At 41.6% G+C, this 12700-nt stretch overlaps 1 protein-coding gene across 2 annotated transcripts in view; it reads right to left on the bottom strand.

Moving 5' to 3' along the window:
• Window positions 1-1531: 1531 nt before the first annotated feature.
• The window catches only part of STK26 (serine/threonine kinase 26), a 38503-nt gene continuing 27334 nt past the window's right edge, over window positions 1532-12700 (bottom strand). The window contains exons 5-12 of one of the 2 annotated variants that reach the window (XM_033137082.1): window positions 11828-11936; window positions 11572-11729; window positions 10574-10759; window positions 7359-7507; window positions 3342-3435; window positions 2323-2385; window positions 2106-2242; window positions 1532-1823 (exon numbers count right to left, since the gene is read on the bottom strand). In XM_033137082.1, coding sequence (XP_032992973.1) covers window positions 1799-1823; window positions 2106-2242; window positions 2323-2385; window positions 3342-3435; window positions 7359-7507; window positions 10574-10759; window positions 11572-11729; window positions 11828-11936 — 921 coding nt within the window. In that variant the 3' untranslated portion in view covers window positions 1532-1798. Of the gene's footprint in view, window positions 1824-2101; window positions 2243-2322; window positions 2386-3341; window positions 3436-7358; window positions 7508-10573; window positions 10760-11571; window positions 11730-11827; window positions 11937-12700 lie in introns of those variants that run through there. The other variant, XM_033137083.1, reaches the window with a different exon arrangement.

Here is a 12700-nt window from a genome sequence, read left to right as displayed (position 1 = left end):
TCTGTCGCCAGTGTCTTCATATCTTTATTTATTTCTTTTTTTTAAACGATGTAATGGCAACTTTTAAACTAAGAAAAAAAATCAGTATTTGTTTGCATTCCTTTAACGCTTTTCAATATTTGGCAGATATATTTCAGATCCTTTAAAATGACTTTTGTGCAAAAACAAAAAATGTGCAGATCCAAACCATAAAATTAAACACATCCAGACTTTTTATCAAAAATAAATTTACACCAACAGTTCCACAGCTAAGGACTGAAATACAACCCCACTTCAAACTTCAGCATAATATACAAACTGTGTTGAAAAGGGGGGGGGGAGATATTACCCCATCTAAACAGTACCATAAATATATAATTGAAAGCAAGTTTATAATTTTAGCTACCTTTTATGGGGGGGAAATCACTCTGTACTGCACAGTACTATCTTTTTGTGAAAGAATATCTATAACTCAGTTATTTGCATATTAACTGGTAAATACGTATTTAAAATACATAGGGGTGGGGAAGAGGAATTAAACATGGTAATGCACTGCATGTAAATGTCTTTAAGAACGTAAGTGTATAAATATCTTACAGGATAGAACACCACCACACAAAACGCTGGTGTCACACACTTATACCTTCTGGTGAGGTATTTCATCGCATGCCACGGTATTCCCATAGGTCCCCTGCCCCAAAAAAGAATGAGCTACTTCCCCCTCCCAAATCTTACTAAAGAACGAAGAAATGATTAAATTAAGCCAGATTTCTATGTGTGTCCATTATTGCAGAAAGCCCCCTGCCCTTCATCTGTATTGCTTTAAAATTTTCCTTACCATGATGAATGACTATTTGAAATCCTGCCCTAAAAGGTAATACGTATAAACTGTACACTAAGCTATATTAGTCACTACATGTTAACTTGCAAAGCTAATGACATATTGCTTTGAAAATGTAGGTGATTACAGAGCTGCCTAAAACACTGTACCCATTTTTCAAAAGGATATTGTAGCATGGTGGTGCCAACTTGGATAAAATATTGGGGGGAGGGCGCACCAGGAAAGCCCTGCCCCCGCATCATTGGTGAAATGACATGTCGCCACCCCCCATATGCATGGCATTGCCAACCAACTTTGGAGGGCCCGGCCTGCTCAAATATTTTATCAGGGGCGCTGAAGGGACCTTGGCCCCCAAGAGTTGGCTCCTATGTTGTTGCAGGTATTACATTTACAGGGGCCTAAATAAAGACTACTATGGTGTTTGAGCAAGTGCTATAGCCACATCCTATAGGTTGAGGTGCTCTCATATATTTTCCTGTAAAAAGCTGTTTTGAAGTCTAGTTTTAGTGACTCAGAAGAGCTGTATCTTATGTGGACATAAAAAGAAACAAAACTAGTTTCTGGAGAGTAACGAAATGTTGAAACACAGCATGTGCACTTCCTATGAACTCAAGTGCATTCCATTGATCTCTGGTCAACCCAGATCCTGCGCGTGGAGATTGGCAATTGGTAGCCACCGGTTATATCTAGAAGCAAAGCTGCACCTCACCGTTTTTGTTTTAAACTGGATTAAATAAGTGAAAACTACAATATTAAAAGTTGCTCTTTACAAAAAAGAATGTCCTGGAAATACAAAAAAGCATGTATACCCATCACGAAATAGTGGAGTTAAGTCCTTTCAAATCCGCGATCATCATATATGTTGCAATGATCCAAAAGGCACAAGGAGCTCATGAACAAAGCATTGCCAAGCTTATAGTAGGTTTTGGTGGGCTATTACTGGGTCCATGTGGAACAGCATCACTGATAGAAAGTTTCTTAGGAGGAGTCATTAACTGAAAACCTAAGGAGATACAAGAAAAAAGTGCTCAATTATATCCCAGCCAAGTAGTTAAGAATTTATTTCTTTTTACAGACTACCAATCCATGTACACTGTTCATTTTCCTCACTATCCTCACATTAACCCTCCCAGACTCTTTCAATCCAGTTCCACCTCCTAAGGTTGCTAACTGCTTTTCCCACTACCATTCCTACACTCACACAGAAAGCAGGAAATGAGGTTACAGGCAAGCAGACAAACCCTAAAGAAGAACACAGGTTAAGATATGAAACCCACATGCTTACTTCTGAAACTTCTCCATAAGTTTCTTCACCATCTTATCAGTGATCCCTGGACATGTCGCTTCTGCCATATTGATGCTTTTTTCAAGTTCTTCAATTGCTTTCTTCCTGCTTGCGTTATTGGTGTCTTGCTGCTTAAGCTGAGAGGGAGACAAAAATGGTCAAAATTTTGCAACCTTTATTGTACATGCTTCGGATGTGCCTCAAACTGAAAACTTACCTCAGCAAAGACAGGAGTGATTATCATCGTTAAACAGCTCAGGGTTTTCATGAGATCTTGGTCCTGGAAAGTTAGGAGATATATTAATCAAACACTTGCTGACAAATAACTGAAATAAGTAGGAGACCAAGGGCCAGTTCAAAATGGTTAAGACTACATGAGGGGCTCCTCATGTTCACATACTGTATGTGCCTACAGATGTGTGGAGAAATGCTGGCATAAACTGGGCTGATAAGAGATATAGTCCACAGAGAGATCTGCAGCGGCAACTTTTCTTGCAGGTGAAAGGTGGCCCCCCAAAATGAAGAAAACAACAACAAAAACTGAATTCACTGTGGCTGTGGAGAGGCCAAAGGGGTACTTATATGGACTGAAATAATCAACCTATTCTCATCAAAATGATTTTTGCAACTGAAGTGGGAGGGCGGATCACAGGAAACACTCTATATGCTCTACAGACTCTTACTTGACAATCTAGTGAGCTGCCACTAGCAGCTGAGTACCAATGAGCTCCCTACATTATTAATGAACACCCTGCTATTTATTAATGAACACCCTGCTATTTATCAAAATAGACCCAAAATAGCAGGAATAAATAATCAAAATAATATAAATGTATATGAATGAGGAAAGAAGAGAAAGCTCCATTGGCTCCAAACTACAGTGTGCCCTCCCAATAAACAAAGTGGTGGAAATACGGTAGGTTAAACACAATTTACAGAAGAGTTAGATAATTTTACACCACAGTTCACTTTTTTATTGCAGTCATGATAATCCTAGTCTTCATTAATAAAAGTTGTAAGCATCACCACCACTATAATCATCGTTCTGGTCCTCGCAACTGCAGAGATTAATTTGACCACCCTGAAATGTAGTCAGTATTGTCGGGGAGCAATGCTGTGTGTCTACAGAAGGGTGGGGACATTTTTGACTGCTTTACAAACACCAAGTGTCAGCTCTCTGCTTGTGGCAGCTTCCAAGGAGCTGAAAGAATAGAATGAAATTCTGGCTGGACGTACTGTTCCGTTCTGCAGTTTCTTGGCCTCTGGCTTCTTCCGAACTGTAGTAAAACTCCACTCTGGGTGGGAATTGTTCTCCTTGTTGCTAGACTCCCTAATGGAGAAGGGAAGAAAATGACAAAACTATGAAAGAACTGCTACCACACCAGAAGTCTACCATAGTTGAAACCCTTAAATATAAAATTGTGCCAAATGAGGAGGCCAAAATGCTGCAGGTACGCTTCCAAAGTGGATGCCAATAAACTCTGGACAAAACTCCAGGAAATACAAGAATCCAAACCTTGCTCTCCCCCCCCCCAGCCCATTTTAGATTATGTATTTCAGTCGATTGCTGAATTTTACGTTTTAATGTATTTATATTTTGATGTTAGTTGCCCTGAGCCTGGTTATGGATGGAGAAGATGGGATACGAATAAATTTATTATTATTATTAATTATTATTATTACTATTACTATTATTACTATTATTATTACTATTATTATTTACTGTAAAAAAGGACAATCAGAAGCCAGATGAAATGTAATCAGCCCCATCCAGGTTCTTTTTGACTTGGATCCCAAAACAAAAGAAATTAACCAGTTTAGAGCAGCATTTTTGGCCTTCCTTTGTGGATGTGGAGAGGCAGATACAACCAAAAGAAAACAGCTCAATCAGATCTGTGACAAAAGGGACATTGAGCACAACGGCTGCACCTAAGATCTGCAAGGTGTGTGTGAGAGACACACTTTTCAGTCTTAGCAGAAGTACAGTGGTACCCCGTGTTATGCACGCCATCCGTTCCAGATCACACTACGTAACAAAAACCCGGAAGTAGCGCGATTTGAGCGCTTCTGTGCATGCTTGAAGTGCGCAGAAGCATTCTGCGCACCCGGGGGGGGGGGGGGCACGCGCTCTGGAAACGCTTTTTAACTCGAACGTCCGCAACCCGGGGTATGACTGTATAGTAGAGGCAGGAGTGCCTCCTGCCACCGCAAGCATTTTTTCTGCAGCTCAACTTACCTGAACAGATTTGTGCCTTATTTATTTAAAAAAATACACAAACTTTTTAAATGGTGGGTCGCACCAAATTGTGGGGGATTGTCTACCTTTTTTGCAGGCATAAACCCCCAAAATGATGCTTTTCATTTATTTATAAATTTACAAACTGCTTCACAACCAAAAGTTACTGAAGTATTGTTCCATTAAATAAAAGTTAGCTACAGAAAGATATCAAACAGTAGAACCATTTTTACAATTGTATCATTATCCCATAAGCCTGACTGTATACACTTCACAGAAAGCCTTCTTAAACAAAAATGTATTCAACAGCCATCAAATGTCAAAGTGCTAGGTGCTGTTGATTCCAGAGGACTGGAGTTCTAGCACTAAAAGTTCAGTCTCCAGTGCATATAAAGCACACCTCTGGGGCATATGATATTCTTAGCAATGTCCCATCTGGAAGAAGCGTAGTTGCCAGGCTCCCTACAGGTGACATAATTCTGCAGGAACCTGAAAGCGTTTCAGGAAAAGGAAGAGAGAATAAATGAAGGGGAAACATCCATACAGTGTGACAAAGGGACACCACACTCATTGTGGTACAGTGGAACACAGGCTCAGTCCTGAAAGTCAGAGGGTGACCTTCAATGAGATCATGGCCTCTCAATTTAAATTTACTTCATTTATGAAAACAAATGGCAATTAAAAACGAAGTAAGAGGATCTACTGTGTGTGTATGTCTGCTGTTATCATTTGCTGTTCACAAAGCAGCTTTTGACCAAAGTAAAAATAAATCACTTGCAACCGGTTAGGTCATGGGTTGACAAACTAAGGCCCGGGGGCCGGATCCAGCCCAATTGCCTTCTGGATCTGGCCTGCAGATGGTCTGGGAATCACCGTGAGGATCGGTGTGGGGATTCTGATTGTTCGGGCTGCGCCACTCCCCCTCCCTCCCCCCTCCTGGTTTCTCCCCGCCCTGCCTAGAGGAGGAAGAGGGCTGTGCTTTGTTGAGCCGTGGCTGGCTGAGGGCCATTTTAAGCAGCCCCTCTCTGGAGCCAGTCCTTTTGCGCCGCTCATCGTTCCTTCACCGCTGCCGCCAGTCCTTGCCGCTCACAAGGTACAGGTTGGCTGAGCGCCATTTAAAGCAGAGCAGCCCCTCTCCGGAGCCAACCCTTTCGTGACGCTCATCGTCCCACCGCCACTGCCAGCCCCTGCCGCTTGCAAGGCACAGGTAAGCAGCCATCGGGGCTCATCTAGTGCTGTGGAGAAGGGAGGGGAGAGTCGTTGGGGGGGTTCCCCCCCAAATATAGTTCGGCCCCCCACAAGGTCTGGGGGACAGTGGACTGCAGAAAAAGTTTGCTGACCCCTAGGTTAGGTGCTGCTGGAAAGGATCTCCTGACAGAGGCAGAAGAATTCAGATGGTTGCAAACTGATGCCTCCAAGACTGCCACTTGTTTGTGCCTGGCTTTAACAACTATCCATACAGCATGGCTCTCCTGGCCAGAGTGTGATGAGTGACAAGCCAACTTCCTTCCAACTTCCAAGTTGCAGAGGTGGTCAGGGATATTGATGCAGCTGTATGGCCAACATGCCTAGAGTGCCTTAACCATGAAGAACAAGCTAGTGAGCCCTCTAATTTTTCCTACTTTGAAGCAAGAAAGGGTGACAGAGGTTTATTTCACACCGCTTCCTTGGAGTCTTACTGCCAAGCTGTGGCTAAAGCTGTCATTTCCTCTTTCTTCTCTTCCTTCCAGAAAAAGGAGACAGGAGGAGTTGCACCAGTTGTTACTCAGCAGAGAGGTTCAGTGTCCTTATGCCATGTGCCATGTTCCCTGCCTCAACTTCCCACAAGACAGAGAGAGGGGAGGGAGGAGAGTGTTCAACCACTGCTTGGTGGTGAAGTTCAGACCTTGTTTGCCAAGCAGTAACTGAATAACATGATGCAAAAGAGTGTTCTCCAAGGCCTGCATGCTTGCTGCTCCTCCAAGCCACGCATGCTTCCTTTGTCTGTTTCATGGGAGTGAGGGGATGCTGCTTGGCAAAAGAGCCAAAGGCATACCACTGAAACTTCTCTCTGCTTCTCATTGCTGTTTAAGACAGGTATGCATGTGTGCAGGGTTGGCTCTTCAGCCATTCCTTGGTACAAGGGCTTCTCTGCAGAGCACTAACTGGAACCTTGAGTCTACTTGTCTTTTTCTCACTGGAAAAGTGTTTGTGTGTGTGTTTGTGTGCATACATGCACTTCCTTTGCTGTTGGGTGGAGAAATATGTCTCTATTAAACTAGCTGAGGGGAGGAACCTGGTGAACATAAATGTTAGTTTGGCTAGCAAGTTTAGCCAAATACTGTAGACCCCTGGAATAGTAATCTGAAGTGTTAGTTCCAACAGCAGACCATCTTGGCTGTAAGTCCTAGAAGACCAGCTCCCTGCCTTGCAGCCCTTTCTTCCACCTGGCCTGGGAAGGCGGGGCCCTGACTGACTCCAGCTACAAAAGCTGAGGTTGCTGAAGAGGCCACCTTGGTTGTTTCTTAGTGAAGACCTAGGTAATTGAGCCTGAGCTTCCACAGCTGCTGCCCACCATGAACCACCATTGACAGGACTGGCAGCAACAGCAGCAGATATGATAATATTTTATCTTGTTACTTATGCTATTTAAATGTGCATTTTATATTTGACTTCCCTTAGTAATATTTTCTTTTTACATGTTTATGGTATTTTTTGTTAACTTTGCTGCATTAAATGTGCATTCTGTAGTTTACCTGCTTTGTAATGTTTTATTTTGAGATCTTTAAGATAACATTTTAGTTTCCTGTTAATTATGTTGCTTTGAATGTATACTTCATATTTAACTTTCTTCAGTAATGTTTTGTTCTGGATTGTTTTATTTGATGTTTTGATTCCCCCCCCCCCAAAAAAATAGAAAGCAGTATAAAAATAATGATAATATAGGAGCTGAACTCTACCCCTCAACTCCTGCTGCTGGTACAGCTCCCCTACCCACCCCCCCAATTCCTGGCAAATAATCAAAAATCCAAACTTACGAATCAGAACCATCAGAATCTGTTTCATCACTACTATGTCCTTCTGCTTTCCACCTCTTAAATCTATCAATAAGCTCTGTCAGATATGAAGTCTTCTTGGCATTTTTCAGAATGAATTTGTGCTTTAGAAGTTCTTTCGCTGTGGGACGCTGTAAAAGACATGAAGTGGTAAATTGTTTGCAAGCAGAATGCAAAGTGTTGGCAATTATCTATGAAGGCCTCCCTTACCAGCCTGCCCGCACCTTAAGATACACTGCTGAGGATTTTCTTTGGGTCTCAACTGTGGCTGAGGTGTGACTGATTGGAACATGGGCAGGGGCCTTCCCTATGGCCGCAGCACCACACCTCTATTTTGGAACTTGCCAGAGCAGGACTTCTTCTTTTCCAGTAGGCGATTGATCTGCTGTGCTAAGGATTCCTTTGTGGTTACCATACTTATGCAGAAGATCTCAAATTTGATCCCTGGCATCTCCAGGTAAAGGTGGGAAAGATTCCCTGCCTGAAACCCTGGAGAGCCGCTGCCAATCAGTACTGAGCAAGATAGAGCAATGGTCTGTCTCAGTGTAAGGCAGCTTCCAGTGTTCATCAATCTGTTAGATTTTAGTGTTTCCCCCCCAACTTTTGTAAGCTGCTGAGCACTGCAAATGTAGTGGAAGGGCAAGATGCATATATTTGCGAAAATAAATAAAAAAATACAATAGCTGTAGTGCAAGTTGGCTCATTATATCAGATTACATCTACTACCAAGCATTTTGTAATTGGATGGCAGTGCACTATTTGTCCAAACAACTCCATTCTCTTTATGTTTAAAAATTAGGTTTCTTTCCACTTTGCCACTCCAAGAGCTCAGAGTAATCCAAAACTCTTCTTTACTTTTATGCCAACAAGCACCAGACCAATGAGAATGCTCAAGTTCTCTGCAGCAACTGTATGCATTAAAGCCAGAGCAGGAAACAGGATTATAACACAAACCATTGTGATGCCTTTATTACAACAGTCTTTTGGGAATAGATTCCTCTGAAGGAAACTGATGTGCAGACTGGAAGGGTTTAAGCTTGGATGACCTTCTGTTCCCTTCCAGGGTTTTCATTCCTTAACTGAACAGAGCATCCAACAAGCATCCAATTTGCCCCTGCAGCTCCACCCGCCCCCCCCAAAAACCCCAACTGATTTGATGCATGGATTTTGTCTATTCTATTGTGTTTTGTGCATACTCTGTATGCTGCCTCCTCAAGTAGATTAATGCCGACCTTAAAAAGTTTGAGCAATCTGGAGACTTCCAGGAGGGAATATGGCTGGCTAGTCCTCAATTGCTGACAGTCCCTTGACAGAGATAATTATGCGGTGATTAACAATAGCCAAGATGTAAATCTTCTTTATTACACTCTCTCTTTGAATACAGGGAGATCAAGGGATTAACCTCAAATGCTCTGAAGAAAGCTGTTCTTCACACCAAAGAGAGAAAGGTTTTTGGATGCAGGATACATCTTTGAGTAAGGAACTGCTATTGTGCCCAGACCTGAATGTTAGCCCTAAGGACAACAGGTCAGCTAAACTTCCCTTCTTTTAATTACTTTTAAGATTGGGATCAATTATGACTGAAGTGATCTGTCTGCCAATTAATTTTCACCAAGAACATGAACTGAGTGTGAGTTAAGAAGAGGCATTAGCTAACATGCTGAAAACATAACAAAAAGTATCTTAATAATTTGTGATTAAGAAAGATTACAAACGGATCAGGATGCTCTGCTTGTTAAGAATCTTCAATTTATATTACTTTTTACTCTCAGTCCCTTTTGTGAAGTGCTGGCTTCAAAAGTGAAACTACATTCCTGTGTGTGCGAAAGGAATGCACTTCTTAAAGAGACAGAAACAAGTTTTCAAGGCAGAGACTTAACATGAAGACTAACTGAACCAAATGTGGCAAAGATACAGTGGTACCCCGAGTTATGTACTTAATCCGTTCCGGGTTACAGTATGTAACCCAAAAAGGACATAACCCGAACAATTCGTTCTGCCCATGCGCAGACCGAAAAAACTGCGAATGCGCAAATAGCGCACACGTGGGGTTGCGTTTCCGGGTTAGCGGAGTTCATTACCCAAAAAGTACGCAACCCGGAGCGTACGTAACCCAAGGTACAACTGTACTGTTGAACCCCTGCAATGACTGTTGGTATCATGCAGCAATAATTGGATGAGCAATTGAAAGATCTCAGAGCTGAGATGGATAAAATCTTGAACAAAAAGGAGAGAAAGATCAGACCAAAGAATACACAGGACCCTGGGGGGGGGGGGAGGAATACTGATAAAGATCTGCCTGAACATGAGAGTGGAATGGTAAAGTGGGAAGCAGCAGATGATGAACCTCCACATAGGTGTCTGAAGGAATGAAACAGACACAATGGAGTTGTGATGCTGGAGGAGTGGAATGAAACCATTGACAAGCAACATCAAGAAACATCTTGAGATGGCAAAGATGGAGCCAAAAAAGAAAGGGTCCTGTGTACAAGTTGGAGTGAATTCAGAGGAAAAAGCCACTAAGCCTCTGGTGATTCTTCTTAAAAAAGAATGCAAGAAACAGAAATGGAAGGAACTTTTTTTTCTAATTTAGGACAGGAAATCATGGCCAACAGGAAATGGGATCAGAAGATCTGGAACTGGATGAATATGCAACTGGCCGTATATTAATGAATATACATCAAATAAATAACTATGGGTTATTATTTTAATAATAGATGTTGGAATTTCTTGGAGATAAAAGTGGTCATACCAGACTGGAGGAAGACTATTCTTGACATTTAGTGATAATAACTGTATAGCCACTTTTGGACTTTTTGAATGGAAAGGAAAATGAATGAACTTGAGATGCCTGGGGTTGAAGATTGGGAAAACATCAATAAGCAGGTTGAAGAACAGCTGGATACCATCCTGAACACTTTGAAAATTTGCAACTATTTTCATATACATAATTGACAGACAAAGAATCTGAAGTCCTCTTTATTTATTTCTCTCGATTTTAAAATTATATTTATTTCCAGTGTTTTCTCTTTTTCTTCTTCCTCCTATCTATTTTACTCTTGCTTATGTTGTGCTATGTTTTGTTTTTTGATGTCCTCTACTCTAGGTTTCCCCACAATGCCTTTTCTTTTGCATAACAAACAGCAAGCAAGCATCCCAGTTTCCTAATGTTGAAGTAGTGAAACGTTAACACTTACAAATGTCGGGTCCTTATTCAGACATGCATCAATAAACTCTTTAAAGGGTTTGCTGAAGTCCCCTATTAGGGTTGGAGGGTTGTTTTTGGGAATGAGAAAGAGAACTCTCATTGGATGCATGTCTGAGTTCGGAGGCTCTCCTTTGGCCAGTTCAATAGCCGTGATTCCCAATGACCAAATGTCAGCCTGAAGAAAAAGAGGAAAGATAATAGTATCATGTTTGTACAGCACTAGCTATCTTGAACAGTAGACTGGTAGCAGAAACTTTGGTTCCCCAATTACAGGCTTTAAAACTGAACTGATGCAAAACACACATGCACACACAAGTAGGGTCCTTGTGCTCCAAGATATAGACAGCACATTGGATAAATGTCTATCTACATGGAGCAAGTATATTCCTTCAAGAGCAAGTGCAAATTGTTCAGCTTTCAATATCCTTTGCGGGTCAAGCTGACGACAAGTTGTGGAAGTGCTCACTCAGGAAGGAGGGGAAAGAACAGTTGGGTGTGATTGTGCTGCGTTGAAAAGAGCTTAACAGGAAGCCCAGAAAACTCAGGAAGTTGCAGTGAAAGAAGGAGTGTCTTGTTGCTCTGCAACCTGAGAACGCTTAGTACATACCATCCTTCTGGATTTGCTTAGGCTTTTGGAGGAGAGCTTAGTAGAGTTCTGAGCATAGTCAGGAGAAGACTGAAGCTCAATGAACACAGGAGGACAAAAGTCAGTGGAAATAAGTACTAATGCTCCTTTAGTGCTTGGAAGCTCATGAAGGCCCCTCCTGGCTTGTACACTCCACAGAATTCTGGGCTATAATCACTAGTGCTAGAAACTTGCTCTTTGATCTTTAATACACATTCTCAAGCTGTCCTATAGCTGTAAGAATTATGCATTTGGAGGCATACCATACATTCTGTGGCAAGACTATGGTTCTGAAAATCTCCAAATGTCTTGCACAAAATGAACACATCACTTCTAGCACAAAGCAATTTCAAAGAACTTACTTTTGAATCATAGGCTGATTGCTGAATCACTTCTGGTGCCATCCAAAATGGTGTGCCTACAAAGGTGTTCCTTTTAATCTGTGTATCAGTCAGTTGCCCTGCAACGCCAAAATCCGCAAGCTTCACATCTCCTTGCTCTGACAATAACACGTTGGCAGCTTGAAATAAGGAGAAAGCAGAAAAAACTAATTAAAAAGCAGAAAGAACTACTGCTTGAAGGGATATGGGTTCCCCATTTATTTAAATTTATACACACCCTTTATATCTCTGTGAATTTTCTTCTCTGAATGTAGATAGTCAAGCCCTTTCAGTATTTCCTTGAGCATCGTAGCAATCTGGAACTCATCGAATGGGCCAGCACGGAGCTTTCGGAAGGAAACAAAGCATAATTCAAATAATAAACCCTGGCATCCACTGTTTGTTAATAGTTATTTGAAATGTCATTTTTCTTTTTTTAAAGATTTGCAGGAAAAGGTTCAAACACGAATGTTCCACAACAGACACTGTATAAATGGTTATTCATAAACTTGGAAAAGTAACACAAGTATCTTGAAAACATCATCAAGCAAACTTTAGGAAGGTTTTACTTTCCTGAAAAGCTTTGACTAATATAGCCTTTAGAAAAGATGGCAAGAGCACAGAACCATGGTACTACCTTCCCAATAAATACAGCCCACCTCACAGAATAGTAATAATTTAATTTATTAGATTTATACCCCAACACCTTCCTGCAAAGGAGACCAGGGCTCACTATTAAACACACTATGTATGGGCAACTGCCTCCACTGGCAGTAATATACTGTACAGTACAACAGCTGTGAGGATTTAGGTAAGAGGTTCATAAGACTGTGAGCAACAAACTAGGGCTGATTTGCACTATTATCACTCTCTAATACATCACTTGAGGATCTGCAGCCGAACATGAGTCAAATTCTGTTTACTGTTTGTTTCCATTTCCGTTCTGCCCTTCATCAGGTTGTAATGTGCTGTTTGAGGTGAAGTGATCTGAACTGTGGGTGATTTGGCATGTCATGCTTTAGTCAGTGTTTAGAGTTATAGCAATCAACACACATGAATTTGTGTGTATATGAACCACAGCCCTCAAAAATCTGTTCCATTGTCCCCAGCG

This window comes from Lacerta agilis, chromosome Z, assembly GCF_009819535.1.
Source record: "Lacerta agilis isolate rLacAgi1 chromosome Z, rLacAgi1.pri, whole genome shotgun sequence".
NCBI lineage: Eukaryota > Metazoa > Chordata > Lepidosauria > Squamata > Lacertidae > Lacerta > Lacerta agilis.
Note: the sequence above shows the minus strand (reverse complement) of the source record. Positions and strands in the feature narration are given on the sequence as shown.